Genomic DNA, 16,053 nt, shown 5'->3' on the forward strand with positions numbered 1-16,053 from the left:
TAAAACTAAATCAACATTTTATTTTCATAACAACAATAATATAATTGTATTTATTGTTTTAAATTACAAAAAAAAAGTTTTGAATAATTTGGCATTTATTCATATAATATAAAGTATAATTATTTAAAACCAAGATGAAATTGTTAACACAATTATTATTTTTATGGAAAATATTTAATGTGATAAAATGTAAAATGTAAGGATGTTTTCCGTGATATATTATTTGAGATAAAAGATTCACCATGTATTTTTATTGGTACTTTATATTATACATATTTTAATTTTTAAACACAATAGTCACAATCAAAAAGTGTTATTCAATTTTATACGATTTATACTGAACTCCATAATCAGTAACAGATGTATGTCTATAGATTTTGTAGGATAAACATTTAAAAAAAAATACACAACCATTAACACATAAAATATTTTAAAACAACAATAGGTTTTTAAAAAAACTTAAATACATTTAAATAGTGAATATATTTTACTATTTGGACTACTACTTAAATTGACTATGATTGAAACTACTTTAACTATTTAAAAAAGATAACATAATTTAAATAGAAATAGAAAATCAAGAAAAACATTTGACATTTATTATACTAAAATTATTTACTCATAAAGTTTTCCGAGGCAAGCAACAGCACTAGTACGAACTTTAGGATTTGGATCAACTGTGAGACTTAACATTTTACTTGATATCAATTCAAAAGAAGACTTATTTGGATTTGCTTTATACAATGAACCTGAAAATGAATAAATACAAAACATATTATTATTCAAGTAATAAACTAAACAAAAACTTGACATTATAGTTTTTCATACCAACAAATAATGCTGCATTGGCCCTTACGTCAGGGAAAATACTTTTTGAATAAGATATTCCAACCATAGTATAAATGGTAACGTAAGATAAAAATTCATCAGTCTGCCAAGAAAAGTTTTAAGTATAATAATCTTTGAATAATTAGCTACGTCATATAAAATATTGTTATAAAATTATTGTACACAATAAATAATACAAACCATAATTTTACACATTTGAGTGATAAATTCCGTATACTTCAATCTTCCTTCTTCAATCAAATGATTATGGGTCATAGTTATCATTTTTTCAGAATGTAATAAGATACTTATTTTTTTCAATGAAAATTTACAGGCCTATAAATCAAATTTATAAAAACCTTTAATAAAAACAGTATTATCATATTATTATGATTTTTACAATACATTAAGAAATGACAAAGTTAAGAACAATTTTATTTCTGTCATCCTAAAAAGTAGTAAAATTGTCGCATGATAGGAAACTTGGACAATATGAATAAAAGAATAAAAAAGATTTAGAGTTTTAATATAGTGCTACAAAATGATGAACTGGAAAATGAATAAGTACTAAATAGAATATTAAAAGAAGATTCTTGAACCTATTTGATAAGATAAAATGCATATATAATCAGACATCTAGGTAATTTTCATTGGAAGAGACCATTGAAGGTAAGAACCACATTCAAGATGTTGAAGATCAACACTATAATAGAAATATAATATAAAAATATATAAGTATAAGTATATAAATACGATAAAAGTGAATGGAAAAAAGCTATTAACCAATCTGAGGATTGAAATTAAAAAAAAGAAGAAAGTTTATTATCATTAATAAGATTAATAATATTATATAATAATTATCCATATTCATAACATAAATAATAAATAAACATCGAATTTTAAACAAAAAGTTGATAATTAACGTTTAAAATATAAAATAAATTTTCTCAGGAAATACTAACCTTGACAATATTTGTATCGTTTTCACATAAATGCAATAGAAAAGTAACCATATTGCTATGGTGTAATGACATATCCACATGAATGTTAAATTCTTTCGTTTTCGAACACAACTCACCATAAAGCCTTATGGATGTGTAACGCATCTCATTATTTTCCTGTAAAATTATAATATTTTATGAAATTATGAATATTATAAATGGGTACTATATATTAATTATTAAATTACTTACATTCTCAAAAAATTGTTTTATACGAAATGTTAATGTCGTGTAATGTTTTTCAAACTTATCTAATGATAAATGAGGAACTAATGATATAAGACCACGCAATGCTTCTAATGTAACATCACTTTGTAGTGTTTGATATTCTTCGAGACCTTCCATTAATGCATCAAGTATATATTGAGACTGATTTTCAGACTAAAGAATAAATATAAAAATAGAAATAAATAATATATTAAATAAATATTTATCATAAGACTAATACAATTATGAAAAAATCATATTAATTAGAAAATGAAATTGAAATTAGAATTTTGTTCTTTAACTTTACCAAAATCTGCTGGTGTTGACAAATTACTGTAAGACCTTTTAAACAGTACTTTTTTATATCATATGAAGTATCGTTTAAACACTTTAAAAAAATGTTTATTAAATTTGTTGTATATTTAGCATCAGATGTTACAGTTTCTGTACACTAAAAATAAATATTTATATCATAATTTTTTTTTTTTAATATATACAACTATTAACTACTATTAATATACTTACACATAAACACAATATTACAATTGCAATTCGTTGACATTCTAGTGTGTTGCTTAAATTTTGGTCAAAATTATTTATAATGTTTGAGATCAATTCTGAATGAGTTTCAACTAAACCTCTACATTTAAACAGAATAAATAAATAAATAAATTAGTAAAATGTTTTACTTTAATTTGTATGTTTGGTAAAACATTTTAAAATATTTTAGATAATAATTAAAATTATTTTACATTATTTTTATAAAAAAATAAATATTAATATAATAATGGTTAGGAATAATAAAATAGATAATTTATAAATAAATAATTGTGAATAACAGTAAAGGAAGCATATATCAATTTTTGATGTTCTAATAAAAAGAAACTTTATTATTTACAATTACTGTCAATTACAGTAGGGTAACTGACCTATTAATCGCAAAAATGAAAAATATATACATACATTTGATAATTTATATTATTACATACTTAATAAAGAGTAATTAATTTAAAAAAAGTTTTTAATATTATAACAATTTTACATTAAAACATATCTATCAATTATTATTTTAAATATAAACTTAATATTAAAATATTATTTTAGGTAAATAATTACTTAATTATGCATGGTCCTAATTTATGCATTATAATATCAACTGTTGAATCCAAGCAATTTCCTGCTTGCATTATATGATTGGAACATTCTTCTAATTTAATAGATTTAAATAAATGATATAATGTTTTATGAGCAATTCTAAAACAAATTAAAGTTTAAGATTAGTAAAATCAAAAGCAGTTACAATATAGGTATGCAGGTATGTATTACTTGGCAGGATTAATATCATATGCTTCTTTAAAAGACACAAATAAATTCTTATTAGTTCCTCTTATGGGTGAGCCAACATCAATCAATGCAGAGAAAGTCAAAAATATAATATTAAAAAGTTTTGGAAATGAGTTAATGGCGGAATCATAAGAAATTTGTTTTAAAATTTCATTCAAACCACTAAGTGCCTGAAAAAAATATAAACATTATATGATACTTAATTATAACAGTAACACAACATTTTAAAGAAATAGATATATGCAGTTAAGGTATTAAGTAGAAAAATTAATATTGATTAACATTTTTTATGTATATATAATTTTTAGGTTCTTTTACCTATCAAAGGGATTTTTAGATCATTTTGGATATTATCATAAATATTTTGTTAAAAAAATTTAAAAAAAAATGTCATTACATTTTTTTTTTTTTGTCAAAAGTTTTAATAAAATTTATTATTTTTAATTAGTGTGTACCACAAGATCTATCTTATCTATTTATTTTCCCTCATCACAAAACACTGTGAAAGCATGATTGGGACACATAATAATAAAATAGCTTAGAGCGTATAGAAATATTCCAATATTATTATTATTATTATTAATTAAATATATTATAATACTATTTATTAGTGATGCACAACGATACTGGACCGATTTATAAATAGTGTTTATATAGATATTTTTTATTAAATAATTTTAATTAATATAGTAGTAATTAAGTTATATATACAATATAAAACATAAGAAGATAAAATATTAAAATGATACATCATTTTGATAATTCAAAATGCAAATCTATTAAAAAATAATACTCACTGAAATAGGAATTAGTGAAGCAATTGGTTTATTTAGGAACTGTTTTGTACTTGTATCATATAACGGTGTTAATGTGATAAATTCTATAAGTGTGTCTATAATCTGAGAGCACATTTGATCTTTCCCTAAAGATTGCCAAATGGCACATACAGTCCTGAAATGAATAAGTATTAAATTATCTAATATAAGTAAATAAGTTACACAAAATTAAAATATTAAAAAAATGTTAATACACAAATATATTTTGATTTTGTACCTGAATATTTTTTATTATAAAGTATACTTTACAATAATTAACAATAAATAACTATAAAAATAATTATACAACAAAACTGAAGTATATTAAAAAAATAATTCTTATAAATATTTAAATACTAACAAATAAATAGATCTAGCTATTTTAAAAAACAATCCTAAATTATTCAATCAAATTGGAAAAATATAACTCAATAAACTTGAAAAATATCTTTTTGTAACTAAATATTATTAGTTATTTCATACAAGGTTACTACCAGGATAGGTAAAACAGAGATGATAAGAGTTGAATCATATACAATATATTTATGTAGTAATGTTAATTTTGAAACAATATTTAAATAAATTATAATTAATACTGATTAAAAAATAACCCTAAAAGTAGATAAACTTACGAATTAAATGGCAGGCTTTGATTAATAAGTAATTCAATAAAATCAGCTGGAATAAACTTTCCAAAAGTAATCAATGCTTTTATATTATTTGCCTTAATGATATCATTAGAGTTTTCAAGCTCTTTAACTAAATAATCTGTAAAAAAAAAAAAACAATTGAACTTAACATTTATGCTATTTGACACACAAGATTTAGCATAGCTGATATACAGAGTATTCTTTTATCATAAAACACTCGTTATTTCAAAAAGTATGTACTAGTAAGTATGAGTGTTTTATGATAAAAGAATTACTTTGTATATAATGATTTAAATTTCTACCTAATATAACAAACATTTTCAAACAGTACACATGTTACTAAAATGTTTGAAATATTTTTTTAGTGATAAGAAAAATGACCAAAAATAATAAATTTAAATGTTAAATAAAAAAAAAAGAACAAATACATAACACTTGGTATAATATCGTACTTAAAATTTCATTGCAAGCCTTCTGGTTAAGTTGTTGAGCAACAATTGGGAATAATATATTTAATATTTCACTAGTTTTGAATTGGCATTTTTCTTCATGGTCGTTCAAGCCATTAATTAATAATTTACAAAACACTGGTAAATCTGATGGTTTTAATATTTTTTGTATGGCCTGAAAAATTCTCAATTGAAAAATATATATATAATACATTATTTTTATAATACCTCCAAAAGTTTACTACATGATTCGGGTTTATTGCTGTATAATATTTTATCCATAAATTCAGATTCATTTATATAACTTTCAGTAAAAGTCCCTTTGTATACAGCAGTTATTTTAAGTAAAATATCCAAACATTTAAAAACATTAAGTCTTATCTTTAGATCAGGCTCAGCAATACGCACACACATCTTTGCAAATAAAGGTGCAGACGAATTCAAACAGATAGGCAGCTAAGATAAACATATTTAAGTTTTATTAACTTGGTACATTACAATCGTATATCATATAATTATTAATTAATAAATACTTTTGTTAATTGAGAATTACTATGGCTATAATAGCAATTCAAAACACTTTGCAGTAAATAAACAGCAATAAATCGTTGGTGTTTCTTTTGTGATACTATGTACGGGTCTAGTATTAATATAATTTCATCAACTACTTCAAAGGATCCACTTCTGATTATAAGCAATTGATCAAGAATTTTACCTAAAACCCAAATTATAATTATATTTAAAATTAAATCTAAAAAATTATACTAAAATCAATTTAGTTAATAATTAATCCTTACATAGATGTCCTAATGTTAATATTGTCTGTGGGCCTTCAGTGTCTACAATCTCCGACGATGAGAGTACAAATATCTTTTCAACACATTTTGTTATAATGTATGATCTTGTACTTAAATCTATAGGTTCAATGTGTGGGACTGGTTTACTGTTAATGAATTGCATGAAAAATAAAACATAATATAGTTTGATTTCACCTTTAAATCAATATCATAAATTAGGTATATTAATAATATCAAATAAATATAAAAAAATCTTACATATAAGATGCCAAAACTTGATAATATATATAATCTGATAGTAAATTTGAGTTTAAAATTTGATGTACTAAGTTTTTAATGACCGTATCACGAATAATTGCTAAATTTGGAATAGTGTCACTGATCTCAACATTACTCATAACATCAGCTAAGATTTGAAGACACTCTACTAGTGATTTTTTAGTTTCCAAATTCTACAAGTACGATTATTAAAAAATAAATTGAATAATAATACATTATTTTTAAAGAAAATTAGTAAAAGTAAATATACCTTTGTTAAAGTAATTTGGTGAGTAATCAATATAACAATATCATACATGCTATAAATAACACTTTGAAGTTTTCCATTTTTCACAACATCAGGTATAATAATAGAAATTGCAGATCGGATTTTATCTCTATTCACTTCATTACCTTTGTCCCTAATGAGGACTAAAAATTTATTTGGCTGTTTGGTTAATTCAGATTTGGTAAATTCTAATAATTTGTTCAGCACTATTCCAGTGTGAGCTTGGCTTAAAACACCAATAGCTCTGGAAAATTCCTATTAAATAAATATAAAATTAAAATTTTAAGAAATGGTAATAGTAAAATGTTAAATGATTATAAGTGATATAAATACATTTAATTTTACGACTGTACATAATTTATGATAAAGAAATATTTATTTTATTTAAATATTTTGATTAGTATATTACCTTTTTTTGGAAAACAAATTCTTATAGCCATTCAAAAATAATAATTTAAACAATAAAAGAAAAATGTATAACTATATAAGTAATGTCGACAAATAATCACTAATATTGATAAATTACACTTACATGGCTATTTTCAAATGACATTTTTAATAGACTTTGAAAAATGAAATATAATAGTTTTTTTGTGAGCAATAATTCTTCAGAATCAAAGTAAGCCGCAATGTATGATATTATTTTGACCATTAAAAACATATCTGAAGAGAATACTTTTGTATTTTCAGTGATTTTTATTAGTTCATCAAATAATTGTCCAACTAATGCTAAGCACCAATGTTTGTTAAGTGTACATTCATCTAATATGATGCTGAGTCTACTTAATAAAACAACTTCCCATTCTTTTTCACTTTTTTCAGGATGCAGCTGTTTAATAAAATTGAACATTATTTAATAAAACAGTTTTATTATTTATATATCAAATATAAATTTAATTTTTAAATTTTATACATACAATCCAGAAAATTTGTCAACATCTCAGCGTGTTTTGTCCAAAACTCTTTTTCGTTGTCTGATAAGTCATGAAAACCATAATTTAGTAAAAAGTTGACCACATAACTGCCCCTGTTATCTTTGAATGGTTGACATAACAAGAAAAGACATCTCACAACTATTAAATTGTGCTCTTTTTCAAACCTTATGGATCCTGGAATTAAAATTATATTTAAGTTATTGGAAACATTCAAATAAAATTAAATTAATAGTTTTTAACTCTTTGTTTTTTTATAATTTTAAATACAATTTACATAATGATTAAATAGTTACTCGTATTAACAAATAATTAAAAGTTTAATTTTATAAATGTAAGAAATTGTATGAACCTAAATAATTTAAAAAAGTATCGTCTCATAAACTATTATACCTAGTATATAGATATTATTAAATACATTAAGATAATATTTTATGATATTAATAATTAAAGGAATTACCATTTAATATATTGCATTGGAAAATTTACAATTTTATAATGCATTTCTACCACACAAATACTTATAGATAATAATCCTGTCAAACATGACATCGATAATAAGTATATAAATACTGCAGTATATGCTATTTGTCAAGATTTGATTTTGTTAAAAATAACAGCAAAATATCTAATACAGATTATTAAATTCAATAGGTTATTTAAATATTATATAAATAACAAATAATTATAAGGAAAAATTTAAGAATACAAAATTATACTTGTACAGAACTAGTAAAGACAAATATACTAAACATTTAATACAAATTTCATAATTATATTAATTAATAATTAGCTTACTTACTTAAATGTGATTTGGTAGCCATATGTGCCAATGACCGTGTAATTGATGGTACAGCATTTTCATATTCATTACTTTGTAAAAATGTTAATAACTTATTCCAACATAATACTTGCACTGGTTCTATAGATGTACAAAGAATATATATTGCATCTTCACAAGTTTGTTTTATTAAGATCCCATCATTATCAGTAGAATATTTATTCTAAAACAATAAAATATCTTATTAACTATAAAATGTATGGAAATTAATGTTTCTTAAAAACAATATTTTTTAATTTATATGTATTTTAAATCTATAGTAAATAACACATAGATGGATATCTCTTTTGAACCTCGCATTTTATGTTTTCTTTAAAGTATTATAAAACTGCATTGTCTCGTATTCAAAGAGTTATTTCAATCTGGTTTCTGGAGGGCTGAATCATAGACCAATTATCCATAATAAGTCAAATAATTGAAAAGAGGTACAATATTAGCAGAATATGTGGTAAATATTTATAGACTTTAATAAAACCTGTGATAATGTCAACAGAGGAGGTAGTCTTTATGATATAAAAATGACTTTACTTTAAGGTAAAATTGAATTATCTATAAATAGCTTTATATCCATATTATTTTATGTTAATTAATTAATTTAAGTAAATTATAATCTAAAACCTACAGTATATTATTAATAAATATTTAATAGGTATTATTAAAATATTTAACTTCTTTTTTAAAAAATCATCTTTAATTTATTTTATTTTCTAAAAGAGCATAAAATTAAAATTATTCTTGTTCATATCACATTAAACACAATATGTTGCTTGTATTATTATTAAAACATGACCTATTATAATTATGATTTATAAGTATACAATAACTACAGTTTGTGATATCATAAAGGATTGGTTATCAGACACACAATATTAGCCAACTTAAATATTTTTTATCATGCAATGATAAAATTATTATTATTATTATTATTATTTTATAAGTAGTGCTTTTTTTATTTTAACACCTGTGGCTGTTGTCTTTTATAATTAAATAACAAGTATATTATTTATAAAAACTAAGCATATATCTTCATACACATAATGTGTCTAAAACATTGTATACACATAACCAACTAGTCGACTTTAGAGTCATTAGTGAATCATTTACTAAATGTAATGCTTTATATTTTTACATATGAATATTTCACAAATTTGCTGAGTCTATAAAATTATGGTAGCCGTTTGAGATGTCATAAAATAAATTGTCATCCTTTTTTCTACAAAAACATATTGTAATACTTGAAGAATAATTAAAATAGACTCTAGTTATCAAACGAGACTTCTTATCATGATTTAACGCTCAATTAGATATTAATTAATAATTAAAATATATTATAATCAAATATACTAGATAATAATATCAATTTCAAATTTAAATACACGTATAGGAAAAAAATATTAGACTATTTTAATAATACATTTTATAGATGGTATGTATAATTCATTTTTAAAATAAGGTGAAATATGATAATACTAAATTAATTAACTTACATTTGATGGACCATAATAACAAATATTTTTAATCAAAAACTCAATAAAATAATCATCCTTTTCAGTTAAATGTCCTTGATATGCAAAGCATATAAAAATTTTTACTAATAAGTTCTTCATCTGAAATTAATTATTTATATTATTATTAAATTTAATTATCATTATGTCATTTTTAATAAATACCTGAAATGAGCTATTGTTTTTCAGCAGATCATACAAAATTGGAATAATTTCTGAAGATTTAACTTTAATACTCTGATTAGAAGCATTTAATAAATGTGATGCAATTAATAAAGCTCCCATTCTTCCTTGCTCTGAATTAGATCTAAGATCTCGTAATATCAGTTCACATATTTTGTCACCAAAATGTTTACCTAAATTATAAACTTATGTTAAACCAATCAATCAATATTATAGAGCATTGTTTGAAATATTAATTTATTTTATTTTATTTTTCACATACAAATTTTATTTTTGAAAGTATTTGTTTATAATGTATTGATATATAGTTTTAATATAAAAATTATTGTTATTAAAATAAATGAGAAAGTATTTATTATTTAATAGTAAAAACTACTGTTATGTAAGAATGTAAAAAAATAAATAAAATGTTTAGTTTATTATTCTTTCATTATCTTAAACCTAATTTGTAACATGTTTAAAAAAAAAATAATTTAAGACTTAGTTTTATTATATCTATAGAATAATGAATGTTTTGAATATTTATATTCTTTTATGTTAAAATTATAAGAAGTTCTAATACTTATTATTATAATTGAAATATTGAGGTGTATAATTAATTTATTTAACAATAAATGTTATAATTTTAATATAACATAAAATATTAAGAATTATTATCAGAAAATAGTATTAAAACATGAAAATTTTATTGATTAAATGTTTAACTATGCATATATATATATATTATCAATATAATAAGATAAAAATTATAATTGTTCACTAATTTATCAAACTACAAGATAAAATAATACCTAAATAAGTATAACATCTTAAAACTTCGGAATGATTTTTAATGGACATTGGAAAATCGTAATCTGGCATTACAATAACCTGCAAATAGAATCATTTTTTGTTTAATAATTACTTATACCTTCAAAATGACTATTTTTACCATTTCATGTAGTATTGAAAAAAGATTATCTATTACTGGTTCTAGCATGATTTCTGATATGACAGATAAAAAGCTTGCCAAGTACTGTGAAACCCAATACCGAGACATACCAATTGATAAACATTTTTTATACAAGCTCAGTATATTTGTCAAAATTACTATACAATCTCTATTTAATGTTTCAGTACTCATTAGCATAACAATTGAACTTAATGCTTCAAGAATATTTTCAATCAGCTGTAAATGAATATATAAAAATACATTTTTTATGGATTAAACATTTAAATAATATAGAAAATTATAATTGAAACCATGACCTTTTTTAATCTATAAACTTTACAGAAAAAAATAACATCTAACATTTAAAATAGTATTTTTAGAAATATTGTGTATTACTATTACTTATTGTTGATCACATTAAATCATATAAAATTATATAATTTAAACTCAATTATAAGCAATATACAATAATGAAATAAGATTTATGATAACATCTATACTTGATTAAAACTGATAAATAATGCTCTATATCTAAATATATTAGACTCTAAATGTGCTCATCTACAGTCTATAAAAAATATATTTATTACATAAAGTAAGAAAAAAGTTTAATATTGACCTTTATATCCTTGGAAATTAACCAAACATCATTAATGATTTTGTATATTTCTTCTAATTTAGGTGACAAATTTTGTTTAATTGCATCTATATCTGGTGGTTCACATTCAATAACAGATGCACAAACCTGACCAATCGCTAAAATAAAATAAATATTATGGATAAAATTTAAGTTCTATTATTAGTGTTAGATTAAATTAAACAATTTTAATTTAGTAACAATTGATGATATTCATATTCAATCTTATATTGTGATAATTTCAAAAAAAAATTAAGTATACATGAAAATAAATTAATAAGTTCAAAATGACTACTTTAATAATAAAGTATATATTGGTCATAATGGCAACTTTCTAACAACCCCAAATATATTTAAATGTATACTTTGCAATCCCTTAATCCTATAATAAAACATACAATATATAAAATTTGATTTATAAATGTTAATATTACAAACCTGTGCCATAAATTTTACGCAGTGCATCTGACTTGGTCAGAAGTAAAATCGAGCAAATAGCTGATAAGAATGGATCAACAAAGTTAACAAACTTAAGAGGGTGATTTGAAGCAAGATGTCCCAAAGAATATATAATAGAAGGATGTGGAGGAATGCCTTCTTTTAAATGAGACATAAGGTTTTGTATAATCTAAAAACAGAAAATTCAATATTAATAATCGATTATACTTTTTCCGCAATAAGAATGTAACATGCGATGGCCCTACAAATTAGTTTATTTTAAGAATTGTACTAAAAGTCTACTTCAATCTACTAGAGTTATATATTTTGATAATAGTACAATAACTATTATAACTATTATTATAACTATATTAGAGAGAGTTAACCTAACCTTGTTTTAAGAGTAAAAATGAATTAGTTTTTATTTCATACAATAATCAAATTCATAATATTATAATTCAACATTTGTAAAATAATAATAAAAAAAAAAAAAAAAAATGGAAAATGATTTAAAATTGTGATAAAAATTAAATATTTTCCTTGGAATATATAGTTTTAAATGAAGAGAAATTATATAAAAATATTTTTGTAAATTTTATATTTGGTATGTATTTCAATTGAAATTTGATTACATTTTAAATTGGATAGTCATTTAATATAGATATGTTTTGGGATTAAGTACATTTTTGTTTTTGTATCTTGCCTTTTGAAATATTTATAAGTTGTACTTGAGGTATATAACTTGAAATTAAGTTAAATTTATTTTATTTTTTTTTTTATGATTTAAGTTAACAAGACTTGACTAAACTACTTCTTGTGTTGGCATGTGAGCACTATAAAATTGGTTGTTGTGTAATTTTATGCAACTTTCTGCACAGTTTGTTGCTCTATAAATTTATTTTATTTTGAAATTGTTTATAGAAGTAAATATTGTATAATAAATAGGCAATACTATACAGGAATAAGATAAATTTAACATAATTAATTGTGTTACAAAAAAAAGTGTTGATTATAAGCACCACACACAATCATATTCTACCCACAAATTTTACCTGATCAGATCTTCCTCGGCCTAAGATGATCAACATATCTGATGCTGGAAACTGAGAGTCTGAGGATTTAAACATTTCATTAGTGGCAAATTGAACCAAATTATTTGTAAGCTCCACATCAAAATCATCATAATGATTTTCACAAAGTTGTTTCATAGCAGATAGTAAACTTTTAGATTCAACAATACTCAACTGGAAATAATACCAACAACAAATATCAATTATACATTCACATTCTCGTGGTATTTAAATTATAGAAGTAATAAATTTAATAGCGCATTAATAAACTAGTTAAATTATTATTTTATAACTTAATAAAGATTTTTGATACAATATAAAATTTAATCAATTCATTTTACAACTATATATTTAAGCAAATACCATAATTACCGAATTTTGAAGTTTAAAATGTATCATATTTTGAACAATTTGTGTGGAGTGAGATTTTGATAAGGTTTCAAGAGACGCAACAACTGAATTCAATACCATTTCATCTCTTTCTTCAGTTATCATATGGAGTAAACGGTCAATAGTACCTAATATGAATAGAAATTATAATAAATTATGAAAATCTTTCAACAAATAAAATATCAATAAATCCCAAGAAAACAATGAGAAAATATCAATGTCTTTATGGTAGTGCAATAATATCTTAAGCCATTGCAACACCTAGCAATCATACACCAAGTTGAAAAATATATTTCAAAAACTACTCTTTTCCCTGACTCTACGGGGGGAGTAAAAACATTCTGGATAGATACAGAAAAAATTGAATTAGATTGGAAAAAAAACCATCTGGATGTGATCGACGTGGAAAACGGCCATTGATGCTCGATAAACAAAAAAAAAAAAAAAAAAACATTGGAAACGTTCGAAATGTCTGACGACTTGATTTGTGAGTAAACGTTTAAGAAATTGCCAATCTTATGAGGCACGCTGACATCGTCATCGTTTCAAAATTCCACAGACACAACGACAACCCGGCTTGGCAAGCGCTTTGGCACTAGATTACGACCAGGTAGGGGATAATCTTAAGAACGATACCTAAATCGTGGATGTACGAGACTGCTAGATGCCTACGGTGATGACGTTGGATGACTCACTCTGCATACTGGGGTTCCGGTCTACGCCGACGTCGTTCTGAGGTGTCTCTTCCATGGCGAGCGGCGCGGGTGTCGCGGACGAAACGAGTGTGCGACAGGAGACGGCGAGAGCGACGTGCAAGCGAAATGAAAAACGCAGCGCGTCCCTTCGACTGGCGGACGGGAAAACCGTCGAGGACCGCTCACTACTGCCGCCGAGTGCGAGTGTCGCGTACGCGGCGAGACGGCAGAGTCGGCAGACGTACGGCGGCGCGGTGTCGTCTCAACGACGACTGTATCGGGCGGCCACGGACGGCGGGAAATATAATCGCTACGCACGCGCGCGCTTGTGCCCGGTCGTCCGACGACACCGCCGCAGCCGAGCCCGCGCGCACGGTTTCTCCGAGCTTTTCCGCCCGTAACGACTACGGCGGCGCACGCCTACGGATATTTCTCGGATACTATTTCCCGGACGATCGCCGCGACGGCAACGGCGACGGTCCGTAAAAACGGGTAAAGGGTTTTCGGTTGTTCGAAGCCGCGAAGATTCCGTAACACGCAAACTACGAGTAGGAAACGATGATAATGCGCGTGTCTATAGTGCACTGTTTCACGCCACTATCTCGCACGATCCGTGATACGAGTTGTATAATGCGACTGTTTTTTTATTTTTCGTTTTATGACACTTTATGATAAGGACGCGCACGGGGCCGGCCACTTGTCGCGCGTCGTCGTCGTCGTGATAACCGGTCTCCGATACTGTCCAATATAATTGTCAACAACAATAATAATATAATTATTATGATATAATAATGTGACGTACAATGTCAATATTAATAACTGTATTGTCTGTATTATTATATGATAACTTTATAGAATAATGTTACGGTGTGACGCCGAAATTTATTACTGTCGCGCGAGAATATTATTTTGCAACAGTTTCGACGTAATAAACCGAATATCATGCACCAAATCAACAAAACTAATATCGATATCGTCACAACGTAATAATAATATACGACACACGGGTTGGACGTAGGCGTCGGGCGTGGGAAACCTACAAAGTATAAAGTTGTCTTCACGTGCACGCCACTATAACAATAATAATAATAATAATAATTTATTATTATTATCGTCGTCGTCGTTGTATGTCTGTGTCAGCTATCAGCGTATAGTGTAATAACTAATAAGCCACCTACGCGCGCGATCGCGTATAAATGTAGTTTTTTTTATTAATATTTACATTATCAGTCATTCGTTTGTACTTTGTTACGTAAATTACATTCGAGTTCAGTATTCCGGGAAATTAAATCGTTTAGGTGTGTATATACCGTATTTTACACACATCTGAGGGTATCAAATACGCACGCGCACACACGGTGTGCGTATTATGTAATCGGAAAAACATTCATCTAGATGCCTACCTACGACTTGATATAATATTATAAATTTATCAGAGTAAATTAAATCGATTTTTTTTTCGTGTAAATTAAAAACACCAATTTTGTTCACAGTTGTTATGAAATAATACATTTATAAACATTATTATTTAATTTATATTATGCGTTATTGATTGAAAAAGACTATAAATATTGGTGCTAATGGTGCTAGTTTTTAGAGTATTGATATTTTATTTAGTTTAGTTGATTCGGAGCTGTGTGTAGTACAAAAAATTGGATATTTATTATATTAATATAAGTTGTACTGTATAACCAATAGTTATTAACCTATTTAGTCTTTATAGTTAGTGATGATGATATAGATAGATACGGTACACAATGCACTGTTTAAAAACTCCAATGATGGGGGTGACT

General features: G+C 24.8%; 1 protein-coding gene across 1 annotated transcript; it reads right to left on the minus strand.

The window, feature by feature from the left end:
* Positions 1-208: 208 nt before the first annotated feature.
* On the minus strand, positions 209-15,042 carry LOC113558805 (maestro heat-like repeat-containing protein family member 1). Its single transcript, XM_026964356.1, has 29 exons — positions 14,261-15,042; positions 13,548-13,693; positions 13,158-13,349; positions 12,106-12,295; positions 11,650-11,786; positions 11,031-11,267; positions 10,891-10,969; positions 10,082-10,272; positions 9,899-10,018; positions 8,373-8,574; positions 7,550-7,747; positions 7,171-7,460; positions 6,621-6,893; positions 6,350-6,543; positions 6,092-6,237; positions 5,828-6,009; positions 5,523-5,750; positions 5,298-5,469; positions 4,828-4,963; positions 4,178-4,331; positions 3,363-3,550; positions 3,153-3,290; positions 2,562-2,676; positions 2,344-2,487; positions 2,022-2,210; positions 1,791-1,946; positions 1,030-1,164; positions 829-931; positions 209-749 (listed from the first exon to the last, which is right to left on the minus strand). Exons 1-29 carry the CDS (start codon positions 14,313-14,315, stop codon positions 616-618), a joined length of 4,824 nt encoding a protein of 1,607 aa, XP_026820157.1. The 5' UTR covers positions 14,316-15,042; the 3' UTR covers positions 209-615.
* Positions 15,043-16,053: the final 1,011 nt, after the last annotated feature.

The sequence above is a fragment of the Rhopalosiphum maidis genome, chromosome 3, assembly GCF_003676215.2.
Source record: "Rhopalosiphum maidis isolate BTI-1 chromosome 3, ASM367621v3, whole genome shotgun sequence".
Lineage (NCBI taxonomy): Eukaryota > Metazoa > Arthropoda > Insecta > Hemiptera > Aphididae > Rhopalosiphum > Rhopalosiphum maidis.